Raw genomic sequence first — 13,320 nt, 5'->3', positions numbered from 1 at the left:
AAAACTATTTCTTCGTCAGGGCTAATAAGGTGACAACTTGAGAGAAAATGTAAAGCAGTAATAAACTGCATGACTGTGGTGAATTGAATAGTGGGTGATGAATAGCTTCGGCTGGATGAACCACCCTCGTAAAATATTGTTGAAATAAATAAATAAAAACAATTTATGTTTGTACACAACCGAAACAATTTGGGGGTTTCACAATGAACAAAAAACCTAAATCAATGGAATAATTTACCGATGTAGGAGTACTCTTCCTAATATCAGATCTAATTGTTTCAGCATGAATATAGTATCACAATAAATAATCACACATTTTAAAAACTAAATGGAAAAAAAACATACAGTGTACTTACAATCATAATTATTAGCTTTCGATTTTATTTGAAATGTGATGCGCCTCAACTCATCTTTAATAATTAGGAAACATTTAATATACAGTTCAACTGTGTTAAATTATTATTTACAAACATTTAAGAGCCCAACACTGCAAATGCGCATAGAGAAGGAAATCTATATTTTCGCAAACAAATTCTACCAAACCTGTGAAGAGTTTATCGCACATCGTGTTCTCATAAGTACTGTTTTCTTTAATAGTTTGCGATTATTCAGATTTTAGAACAATCCAATTCAAAACTTTCAGTCTTAAAATTCATTTTATCTCATTAACTCACAAGATAAATAAGATAGGCCTAATTAAATCTAACAAACATTCATAATTTTATCCAGTCTATTTTCTAATTATTTTGTTTTTATTATTTAAAAAATCCTGGAGCATTATTGAAATATATCCTGTTCACACTCGAACAGAAAATATCCAAAAATCTTACTTCTAACAACTGAAATGTCATCCTCATTTATAAACATTGTGAAGAATTCTGAACTTTGTACCGTATACCAAGTACATTTAGAACACTGAATGTAATTCTCGAGTAGGACTCTAACCCATAACCGCTAGCCTGGCACTCATACCTCTAGACCACCAAGCTTATGCTGATGGCTAAGGGTTAGATTTAAGCCCATGTAAGCAGCAGGTACTACAGTGCAGCACCAACTGGATGATCATTTTCTCACTTGCTGCTGAGGTCGTAAAACGGTTATTTTCAGAACTGAAAACTTAATATCAACAGGATAATTGTATTTAACTACCGAGGAGTAATTTTGCGTCAGTTAGTTGATCTCACCAATTACTCAACTCCCTGACGCAGTGCTACTCCACGGTACTTAAATACAATTATTTCGTACTTTAGAATATTACTAAATATTTACTGCTTACCTTCTTTGACATTACAAGGAAAAAAAATTGATCATGCCATTCTTTTAATATTGACCCAAACTATTCACTTGGAGTTCTCCCATCAGCTGGAGGGATTTCGGACTGACATTACAAAATACTGGAATTTGCATACAATTTTTGTGAATTTAATTAGGAGAAAGTTCTGTAGCACCACAGAGGGTACTGTTTTGCAATGCAAAGCCAGCCATACAATGGCAAATTTGTTAATTTGCTTCTCCAATGTTGGATAATAAGTACTGGTACTGGTTCAAATAACCGTCTCACAGAGACATCTGGTAGCCATTGACTTAAAGTTGGCATTTGGATGTGTTACTTTTAAATGTAGGCCTACAGTATGAGAGTGACTACTACCAAATTACACAGTCACAAAACAACTGAACTTTAACTTTAGTACAATTATCATAAATGTGTTCACAAACATAAACACTAACAGAAATTTAGAAGCCAGAGTTTAAGTGACATTTAAAATTACAAAACATACTCAAGGTTCCGTTAAAATTGAAAGCTGATCATAATAATAATAAAGTTTAGTACAGTACAACATTCTTTCAATCATTACAATAAAATTCTCTTCTCCATATGCATTCATTCTTGTCTCAGTATCTTTTGTAAACCTTTCTCTCCTTTTTCTTCATCTTCTTTTCATCAGGTTCCGGTGGAGCCGGTGCAAAAAACCAAGGTGATAAGAAATTAACCCAAATGAGCCAAAATGCACGAATCGGTGCAGCCAGCCATAACAACCAACAATAATCGGAGAACATTCCAAGAAATTGCACTATTGCTGTCAGTAAAATGATGTCTTTTACATGCCTTAAATAGAACAATAAATAAATTATTATTAGTATTAATGTTATTTAAAAAAAATAGAATGGATATCCCAAGCCTTCTCATAATGGTTCCTAATATTTTTTAGTGCTCTTCAGTCTTTGTGTAAAGGTACAATTTCTATCGTTTGTTTTGGAATTAAAACTATTAAGACTCAAAAAGTGCCTTGGCAATGTTGGCATATTCCACATGTAAAAAGCCTTTTGGCATACTTGTTTATTATAGAGTTTTTGAAACAACACCCTCTAGTTTTTGATAGCCTCTTAAACAATCAGGAGGATGATCTATGCTGGCAACTATGTCTGAAGTATCCTCTGCCTAGCCTGGCGATCTGATGAGAAGTGTTATCCAAAAAGTATCAATTATTAAAGAATGTAAATGTTAATGTTGTCAAAAATAATCCCAAATGGCAAAAGGTCCACTTTTTTAGGCCTCTAGGCCTGACATTTTCAAAGTATGAGTGCAATTTATGAAGACCTGCAGCTCTAGTCTTCAAAATTGTCTTAGCTCAGCCCCAACCATAGAGCAATTTTATTCAATACTCACTCTGCCATTCCAGATTCCATGTTCAAATCAATTCCCCCATCTACTAATGAACCCGTTTCAGAAAATGTAGCTTTTGCCATAGTTGATAGAAACTTATAACAGCCCAAATAGGTTAATATAGATGACAAAAGTAATACCTAAAAGAAATAACATGATTTTAACGTTGATCATTCAGAAGCATATTCAAACTTTTCTGCATGCATTTTAATGTCATTGGTCATCATTTGAATGACCATATTAGAAAAACAACAAGGGTTGTTATTTGCTGTACAAACTGTTCTTATGGCATTTAAGTTTTTAACTCACTAGTGGGTCATAAGAAGAAAACAAGTAAAGTAATAAGTTATATAATAAAAATGATTGTTGAGTAAAGGCCAACTCATCGGTAGAAAATGAAACATGTTTAAAGTTCATCTGACGACCTGAAAACTACACCCGACGCTATCTTAAGATGCCTCGTCACGTTGGGATTCAACTCAGACAGCACATATAGGTCAAGAGGTTTCGTTGGGCCTCTTTGTATGATGTTGCCCGAGTTGGCCTTTATATTCATGGAATAAAATATACATACCCAATTATACCATAGAAAAGAATGATAGTACCACAGAAGTCTGACAAGTATATGTAGTCCAGTGCCCACTGACATTACTGTTGCATAAAATTTTAGAGTTTCATTGTTTTCCTGGTATATCTGTTTTTGACCTTTGGTTTTTGCTTTTCCTTTAGGCTAGGTAAGGTAAGTATATTGAAATAGTATTAGTATTTAAAAAGAGGATCATGTAATGATTTTGCAACTACAAAAAATACATTTTTATTTGAGATAGTGGCACCTGAATGCAAATTGTCAGTCACATTTTTGAAGGAGGGAAGGTCAAGAACCAATTACCCAACAAAGTTATTTCTGCACCGAGGGCTAAATTATTTAAATAAAAGTGCACTACCTCTGGACAAGAGAGTTAGCCTAAGTATCAAGTAAGAGAGAGGTTCGTCATAAAAATGACATGTGCATTAAAAAAATAATACATGGTCTACTAAATGTTATGATCAACACGGGGCCAACCAAGTCTTCTTCCTAGTTATACTAGTACGGTAGTAGTAGTGAGTAGGCCTAACCTGCCTAAAACTCGCCTAACTGACGTATGTCTATGTATAACTGCATTTATCTATAGGCCAAACCTACTGTACGCCTACACTCTGTTGTCTAGACCCAGTAGTTGAGAAGAGAGCAAAGAAGTAGAGGATTTCTCATAAATTCATATTTCTGCCATTCCACATGCCATACAATATATAGGCCTACACATTAAATTGTTATTATTATTAACAAAAAACAAGGCAATTTCTCCAGCCCAATATGAACACTTTGTTCTCGATTAAAACTTAAGATGGGCATAGGCCTAGGCCCTAGTTTCTAAAAAGCTAGGCCTAAGCCATATTAGATGTTTCCCTTGCCTCCCATGCACGTTGCGTCGTTTTCCTCTGTGCAGGAATGAAGTGGCTTTAGTTAGCTTGGTATCAATCAGCCCTAGCTACGGCTAGGACTAGCCTAGCTGGACAAAAGAGTAGAGAGGCCTAGCCTACATAATATAAACAGGGGAGTAGAAGACAGATACACAAATGTACTACATTTTAACAAGGGTAACCTTGGCATACGAACCGGCATTGTGAAGCTCTATTCTTCTGATACTTTCTTCCGCGGTATAATGATGTTACAGTACCACTTTTCTATCAAGCAGCTGTTGAAAAATACGTGGTCACACCGGTGGTGGTTTCCCATTCAGCACACGCGAACTCGAGTTTTCCTTAACAAATTTACTCAAGCGTATCCAATAAATAAAACAGGACACACCTCCTGATATCGTTATCACACCAGATCATGTATTATTTTTGTTTCCGTTTAAAAATGCGTTTTTGTTTCCGTTTTACGAAAGTTTATGGGTGAATATACATAAATAAACATTTGATAAAAAGACAATGACAGAAATATATGAGAAAGATAATCGTATTATCTCTTTAGATTAATGAAAGTTGTCAAACAAACTCTGTATGTATCATCTTCTGACCTTTGTTTCTTCTGTCAAACTTGTTTTTTATAACAGATTTTAACCATAAGGCAGTCATGTCAATCAATTTGCTTCAGTTAATAGGCCTAACAGTCCATAAATCAATCAATATTTCAAATTGTAGTACTGTAGTCAATTTTTTCAATACGACGTATTTATTTATTTATTTGGAATTACACCTTTAGATCGGTGGCACACTTAGCAAAAAGGTGCATCCTTTACAAAAACAATATAAAATATAACAATTAACAGAAAAGTAAAAAGGCAAAAACAACTATCAACCCCTATCCCCCCCCCCCCCTAATTTACATCGATACATACAGTCATTACACTTTACACAAAACGTATTGTGTCGATGCCATCACACACACACGCGCGCGTATCAAATTGTGCGTACAGCAGCAGGATCGAAGCGGAAATGCGTGCTACGCTACCGACAAACGGAAGTGCGGCACTGAACGCGTACACACACGTACGCCAAAACGCTATTGTATACCAAGGCAATCTAGGTTGAGATGTGTTGTAGAGGTTGAATGTAGCGGTAAGGTCAAATATACCACGGATAAAATAACTACTTATTTTGTCCATGATAAAACGGAATCGATAAAACAGTACATCGATTTGAATATTAATTATTATTAATAATTTTAAAATCATATTTTAATATCGAAAGAATAAAATGCGCCATCTACAAAAACAAGATGAGGTCACGTCAGTGACACCAAACATCTCGTTTCCGTTTTCATTCAGATTGCTACCAAAACACCGATCTCTCTGTCTATGCGTCGTTGTTATAAGTTGGTAGAATTCTGTCAAACAATTATTGTGTCTAAACACATCATTTTCTGCCTCAAAAATTGAATTGGTAGGTTTTTTACAAATAATTTATGTAATATAATATATTTTGTTGTGTTTGATTCTACTGTTTACTGCTGATCTACATTTAAGTACCGTATAAACAACTCCGATTCCGAAGCGACGATCAATAATAGGCCTACCAGGCTCCCTGGTATGAAGATGTACACTTAATTATGTAATGTATGCCTACAGTATGGACAATATTAGCCGTGTGTGTGAAGCCGGAAATATAGCCAAATAATATTCTTTAGTATATACTAGCCTAGATGATGAGAGATTCACACATGTTAATGTTTATCTGTGAAGTTGGAACACTTCCGTTTTAATAGTTTTCTGCATTTTTGTTTACATTACAGATTGACTGTATTTTTTAAAGCCTAATCAATAAAGTACTATAAATAATATTTAATACTATATAAATAATATTTAATAAAGATGGACGGATACCTTTACATGTGAGTATACTAAATTTACTATTTAATCTATAAAGGTAGTAAAATGAAATTTTACTGATTTTATTTTTTAATGTATATAAATATATTCCAAAAGTAAAAAATGTTCACATCGGTCATTAGGCTTTTTTTTTTAAAGCGCAAATTTATTTTTTGCAGTTGTAGCTTTTTGGCATGAATTTATATGCAAGCCATCGATACAAAGTCCCTGATTTTCAATCTCATTTAAAAGATTATTTCAGTTCAAACGCATACCATCAAATATAATGTTTCCTATGGTATAACATTGTTTATATAAATATGTTTTCAGGTTGATAATTTTTCTACTAGTGTTCAAATGTAGCATTTATTTTTGCTGGTATAAAGCAAGAAGAGAACGATATGCAGCACGACAAAGAACAACGCTATGTACTATTCAAACGGCTCAACCAATAAATGTACAGAATGCTCAAGTATGTATACATCAAGGATTTATAATAATGTTAGCAAGTGCTTATAGCTGTTCCGCTATGAACCCAGGACTGTTACTGCCCTGGGTACAATCTTGTAGCCAGGACTGTTACTGCCCTGGGTACAAGCTTGTAGCCAGGACTGTTACTGCCCCCCTGGGTACAAGCTTGTAGCCAGGACTGTTACTGCCCTGGGTACAAGCTTGTAGCCAGGACTGTTACTGCCCTGGGTACAAGCTTGTAGCCAGGACTGTTACTGCACCCTGGGTACAAGCTTGTAGCCAGGACTGTTACTGCCCTGGGTACAAGCTTGTAGCCAGGACTGTTACTGCCCCCTGGGTACAAGCTTGTAGCCAGGACTGTTACTGCCCTGGGTACAAGCTTGTAGCCAGGACTGTTACTGCCCTGGGTACAAGCTTGTAGCCAGGACTGTTACTGCACCCTGGGTACAAGCTTGTAGCCAGGACTGTTACTGCACTCTGGGTACAAGCTTGTAGCCAGGACTGTTACTGCCCTGGGTACAAGCTTGTAGCCAGGACTGTTACTGCCCTGGGTACAAGCTTGTAGCCAGGACTGTTACTGCACCCTGGGTACAAGCTTGTAGCCAGGACTGTTACTGCACCCTGGGTACAAGCTTGTAGCCAGGACTGTTACTGCCCTGGCTACAAGCTTGTAGCCAGGACTGTTACTGCCCTGGGTACAAGCTTGTAGCCAGGACTGTTACTGCCCCCTGGGTACAAGCTTGTAGCCAGGACTGTTACTGCCCTGGGTACAAGCTTGTAGCCAGGACTGTTACTGCACCCTGGGTACAAGCTTGTAGCCAGGACTGTTACTGCCCTGGCTACAAGCTTGTAGCCAGGACTGTTACTGCCCTGGGTACAAGCTTGTAGCCAGGACTGTTACTGCACCCTGGGTACAAGCTTGTAGCCAGGACTGTTACTGCCCTGGGTACAAGCTTGTAGCCAGGACTGTTACTGCCCTGGGTACAAGCTTGTAGCCAGGACTGTTACTGCACCCTGGGTACAAGCTTGTAGCCAGGACTGTTACTGCCCTGGGTACAAGCTTGTAGCCAGGACTGTTACTGCCCTGGGTACAAGCTTGTAGCCAGGACTGTTACTGCCCTGGGTACAAGCTTGTAGCCAGGACTGTTACTGCCCTGGGTACAAGCTTGTAGTCAGGACTGTTACTGCACCCTGGGTACAAGCTTGTAGCCAGGACTGTTACTGCCCTGGGTACAAGCTTGTAGCCAGGACTGTTACTGCCCTGGGTACAAGCTTGTAGTCAGGACTGTTACTGCCCTGGGTACAAGCTTGTAGCCAGGACTGTTACTGCACCCTGGGTACAAGCTTGTAGTCAGGACTGTTACTGCCCTGGGTACAAGCTTGTAGCCAGGACTGTTACTGCACCCTGGGTACAAGCTTGTAGCCAGGACTGTTACTGCCCTGGGTACAAGCTTGTAGCCAGGACTGTTACTGCCCTGGGTACAAGCTTGTAGTCAGGACTGTTACTGCCCTGGGTACAAGCTTGTAGCCAGGACTGTTACTGCACCCTGGGTACAAGCTTGTAGCCAGGACTGTTACTGCCCTGGGTACAAGCTTGTAGCCAGGACTGTTACTGCCCTGGGTACAAGCTTGTAGCCAGGACTGTTACTGCCCTGGGTACAAGCTTGTAGCCAGGACTGTTACTGCACCCTGGGTACAAGCTTGTAGCCAGGACTGTTACTGCCCTGGGTACAAGCTTGAACCCAGGACTTTTACTGCCCTGGGTACAAGCTTGTAGCCACGATTTTTGTATAGTGTTCTTTTTTCCACGAGTGTAAGCAACTGATGAAAATATAGATTTAGGCCTACCAGGTAGATGGATGAAACGCTGCCCGGCTACGTAGAATTGACCAAAATTTGTAATGATTAAGCCTATTTACTATCTCTCTAGTTTGAAAAGGGCAAGGGGGAAGGGGTCTTTTGAAGCCTACCGACCCCACTGGCTAGGGGCATATAAAGATAATAAAGGCTGTGATCATAATTTATATATAATTTCTTATATTCATAGGCACCAGCTGCTTATAGAAACCAGGGTATGGTGGTACACCCAGTGACACCTCAATACCAACCTCCACCACCTCCTTACGACAAACCACCAGCATATGACGACATTGTAGGCAATAACACCATGAACAACCAACAAGTTCCAACATATTGCTGTAAGATTCCATTTCTTAATCTGTCCCGTCTTTATTTTACTTCCTTCTCCATTATTCCACTTTATAGGTATTCCTTCCTCCTTTATATCCAGTTAATCTCTCCTTTCTGTTTATTCCACTTCCTCCATTCTGTATTCCAGTTCTTCAAGTTTGTAAATCTATTTATTACTTTATTCCACATGCTTATTTGTATTTCCTCGTTATTTTCACTTCCACTTTATATTCAGCACTTTCAATCTTCTCCATTCTTTATTCCATTTTCTTCCTTTCTATGCTTGATTGTAATGTATTTCTTTGTTCTCTTCTACGCCCTCCTTATGTCCACCTCTTAATCTGCTACGCTCTTTGCAGGCTTACTTGTATCTCCACTTCTTCCTTAAATCCCTCCTTTATTCCCTCCACTTCCATTTATTATTTCTCGTCCACTTCTTAACTCTCTTAGTCCAGTCCTCTCTCCATATCTGTTGTTAAATATGACAGTACACTTAATTTCTTTTACAGATTCAACTGGACCAACAGGACAAAATCCAGTACCATACCCAGCCAGTGGACCAACAAATCCTAATCCAATACCATATCCAGCCGTTGGACCAACTAGTCCTAACCCAATACCATATTCAGCAAGTGGACCACAAGGCACAAATCCAGTACCATATCCAAACCCGACAAGCCCTGCTTACCCATATCCAAACCCTGTTAACATACCATACCCATACCAAACAGGTGCAACGACCAATCCCGCAATGACTCCTTACATATTTCCACCCACTAGTGGTGCGTCGGTAGCAAGTCATGTGGTCCCACCCACCCAAAATCAAGCCAGTGCACCACCAAGTCAAATGTAAATTATATTACCACTTTCACATTGCCAAGCAAAACTCTACACACAGCAGTCAGGTGTTTTTTATATGTGCAGCAGTGTGTAATCTCAAGAGTTTGGTGATGTGAAAGGGGTACATCATGATCAAAACCATTGCAAGCTGAACCAATAGTTTTTGTATTCCTTTGTTAATTTAAAAGAAATGTTTTATCACAATTTTAACTATTAAATCTGCCAATTTTAATACTTTTTTTCTGTGTGAAGAGGTTTCAGATAAGGTTAAATAAAAACTATTACCAAAGTAGATGGTAGAACAACTGTTTTCGTTGCTGTCTAATAAATTATTAATTTATATCTTTTGTAGTTTCTATACGGGATTCTACACTATTACCTTTCTTGTGAATATAATATACAGTACCTTTACCTTTTACTCTGCAAGATAATTGGGTATTTTATCTAACAATATTTTCATAGATAAATTAGAATTTTAAAAAATGGATTGTATTTAGGAACTATTACACTGTACAGTAGTCTTTTATTTAATAGAAAAATTTTTAGCATGACCACCTAATTCTTAAAAAACTACCGTGGTTTCTTTTTTAAGCTTTTTATATTTAATTTATTTCTATTTACCCGTAGTGCAATTCTATATTCTTGGTGCTTTTAGTATTATGCTTAGTATCAAATTTATAGGCAAGCTTTTCCATGCTAAGTCATATATATGCGTAATCCGTAACATACCTTGTTTACTATCAAAGAACTTATAACACAAGAATCTCCTGTTCTTCAATTTGCATTCAAAACACAGTATCGGAAGTACAGGGTTAAAAGGTCAAACTGGGCGACGCCATTTCACAGCATGGAGCAGCGCCCCCTCCAAACTAGGAAGTCAATTACTCTACCCCCCCCCCCCCTAGAGTATTAGCAGAACCCCTCTATGATTTTGACTTTCTAATTTGATGCGGGCGCCCTACTCCTCAGTCAATTACTCTATCCCCCCTAGAGCATTAGCAGATTCCCTCTATGATTTTGACTTTCTAATTTGATGCGGGCGCCCTACTCCATGGCTCACAATGGCGCCATCCATAGCTCTATTCTATCCCACAATGCCTTTCGAAATTGTTACGCGCTTCGGACGAACAGGAGATTCTTGTGTTATAAGTTCTTTGTTTACTATACCAAAACCTTTACGATTTTACTAGTGGAAAAATACAAGGTACACCAAAGGTTAGACTTGACATAATTTTAGATTACACGTTTTTCGTTCTATTGTGCGGGTAAAGTTTTAACGATACTGACACAGTTAGTTTTTGTAAAACTGTGATAAACTTGTGAAACACAACAGGCAGACGAATAAATTTACATGATCTAACCTTCGACATGTAATTCAATGTAGATGGTTAATTAAATTAAAGTTTACTTTACAACAATAGGTGCATTATAATATAAATGTTTTGTATTTTAATCAAGTATTTATGTTTCAAGTATTGTTTTGTATGTTCATTTTTGCAAAAAAATTCTTTTGGATCTCTTATAATTTTATTTTGCTAACCCAGGAAAGAGTGTAATCTCAATCCTCCCCGAATCAAAATAAAAAAAATAGTTTATATTACCTTTTTTGTATTGGATCATGCAAAGAAAATTATAAGAAATATGTTCATTTCTACAGATGTCTCTCCGAAAATGGAATATAGTTTACATGAGTTTATAAAAGGATTTGATTAAATATAGTCTGTTCAAATTCAATGACAAGAATTCTAAAAACTTAAAAAAGCTCTACTTTTATAGGCTTTACTTATTTGTTTAATTGAATGTAAAATACCGTAACCTTGTTATGTAGCTAATATAGGTGTTGTTGTGTAAGAATTTTAAAAAGATACACTTTATTATTATTTCCGCAATACTCAGAGATCTGCTTATATAATTGAATATTAACCAAGAAGCTTCAAACTTGATCAAAACTGTGAAAAATATATTTATATTCTCTATACTGTATCTCAACATATGGCATTATATGTCTGTACCATACTGTAGGAAAATTCTATAGTGCAGTGTCACATAGGTATCACATGCACCAACAGTATTGAGTTATGGTTATGGTTGAAGTTTACCGTGTGTCAAATTGGAATATATTTCTCAAAATTTTTGCCAAGATCTCAATGTTGGGAATACATGTTTTTAAAACATTCCTTTCATTTGTAAATAAATCTTAAGTATTATTTAAAGTTGTCTGTGTTTTACATTGTTTAATTACGGCTTTGTGACTGGAATGGGTTGTAATAATTGCAGCTACATCAAAGTACAAGTGCTATACAAATAGGGAATAAAAATAACATTATTATGTGATCACAAAATCAAGACAAATTTTGATTTGAACTAAAATGAATATAGATTTAACCTGGGTGTAGAACAGTCAATTTACACATTTGCGGGAAAAAAGTATAGGAAAATTTTGTTTTCTGATAGAGTATACCATATAGAATGTCAGAAAAATCCTCAGAACACAACTCCAAGTAACCATGAATTGGTTTTCCCTATCCCCTATAATAGGTATTTGTGTGTGTTATATAGGGCAAAATTTAAAAGTGCCGTAAAAAACACAGACCCTGGGATGGGTTTTTTTTTTCTGACATTCTATATGGTATACTCTATCAGAAAAAAAAAAAAAAAAAAAAAAAAAAGAATGTTCCTATACTTTTTTCCCGCAAAATGTGTACTGCACCCAGGCTAATTTGAAAAGTGTTTTACCTTATATTTGCCAACATGCAAAAATGACCAGAAAACTGAAAAGTGTATTTGATGAGAGCCTTATGTATTTGCTTTATCAAGGGTTAAAATTCATCATCATACTCCACGAATGATATTAAAGAATAGAGGTTGGAAATTGCACCCCCTTTTTTGGTGCAGCCTTGCGCATCATTTTGTTCCAATTTTAATTATATTAAAACATATGAAAACCATTTTACTAGAACAGGAATGCATAAAATGACATGATTATAGTATATATTCTGTAGAGGCACATACGCATGAACAGTGGTTTTACACTATTCTCTGTACTGTATTTGCACATGACATTATATACAGTATAATACAGGCATCACATCTATGACACTGTATTACAGGATTTACCTATGATACTGAACACATTATAGATACAGTACTGAGAATCAACTGGTTTACACTCAACTCCATAAATTGTCACATAATCTTATGCAAGTTATATTTTTACTAGATTTTCCATCATGTGTTTGTATGGAATACCATGATTCTTTCAAGTTACACACTTTTTTTTATTTCATTTCACACTACCTTTGAATGGTGAGGTGACATATTTTAATGGTGGGGTTGAGGTGAGTTTGGGAGTCTTTTGCTGGTTTGGTTGGTCAAAAAATTCACAATCACCTTAAACATTCCCATTTCAAAAACGTTCCACAGACCCTGATAGACATCTTGTCTAGTATTTCTGATTATTTTTTTAACTTCACTATAAAGTAATTGGTTGGTTCGTTAACCGTACTCCACTGTTCAAAATTCGAACCCCTCCACAAAAATCTAAGGGACTGCTATTTGACAATATTAAATAATGTGACGTTATACTGCTAAGTCAAAACAAAATTGAAAATACAACTTAAATACAATTCAGTTTCATTTATTCATAAATTCTCATGATTACAATTGGGTTTGAACTTTTAGTTCTAGAATAAACTCTCAAAATGATGAAAAATTAATATTATTAATTATTTTTCTCATACAGAAACAGTACAAACTAACCCCTTGCAAAATATAGATACCCTATGTTCTTAAATATATATC

The 13,320-nt window shown here is 36.4% G+C and overlaps 2 protein-coding genes across 3 annotated transcripts; one reads left to right on the top strand and one right to left on the bottom strand.

Moving 5' to 3' along the window:
• Positions 1-376: 376 nt before the first annotated feature.
• On the bottom strand, positions 377-4,440 carry LOC140056411 (transmembrane protein 208-like). Of its 2 annotated transcripts, none has more exons than XM_072101776.1 (4): positions 4,323-4,440; positions 3,240-3,395; positions 2,669-2,805; positions 377-2,107 (listed from the first exon to the last, which is right to left on the bottom strand). In XM_072101776.1, exons 1-4 carry the CDS (start codon positions 4,326-4,328, stop codon positions 1,894-1,896), a joined length of 513 nt encoding a protein of 170 aa, XP_071957877.1. In that variant the 5' UTR covers positions 4,329-4,440; the 3' UTR covers positions 377-1,893. The 2 variants fall into 2 exon arrangements, with proteins under 2 accessions (XP_071957877.1, XP_071957878.1); XM_072101777.1 differs by lacking the exon at positions 4,323-4,440 and adding an exon at positions 4,118-4,253.
• A 764-nt stretch (positions 4,441-5,204) lies between these two features.
• On the top strand, positions 5,205-11,732 carry LOC140056936 (uncharacterized). Its single transcript, XM_072102464.1, has 6 exons — positions 5,205-5,269; positions 5,479-5,593; positions 5,943-6,041; positions 6,349-6,490; positions 8,537-8,687; positions 9,189-11,732. Exons 3-6 carry the CDS (start codon positions 6,022-6,024, stop codon positions 9,530-9,532), a joined length of 657 nt encoding a protein of 218 aa, XP_071958565.1. The 5' UTR covers positions 5,205-5,269; positions 5,479-5,593; positions 5,943-6,021; the 3' UTR covers positions 9,533-11,732.
• Positions 11,733-13,320: the final 1,588 nt, after the last annotated feature.

Source organism: Antedon mediterranea, chromosome 8 (genome assembly GCF_964355755.1).
Source record: "Antedon mediterranea chromosome 8, ecAntMedi1.1, whole genome shotgun sequence".
NCBI lineage: Eukaryota > Metazoa > Echinodermata > Crinoidea > Comatulida > Antedonidae > Antedon > Antedon mediterranea.
This window is presented reverse-complemented; position numbering and strand designations above follow the sequence as displayed.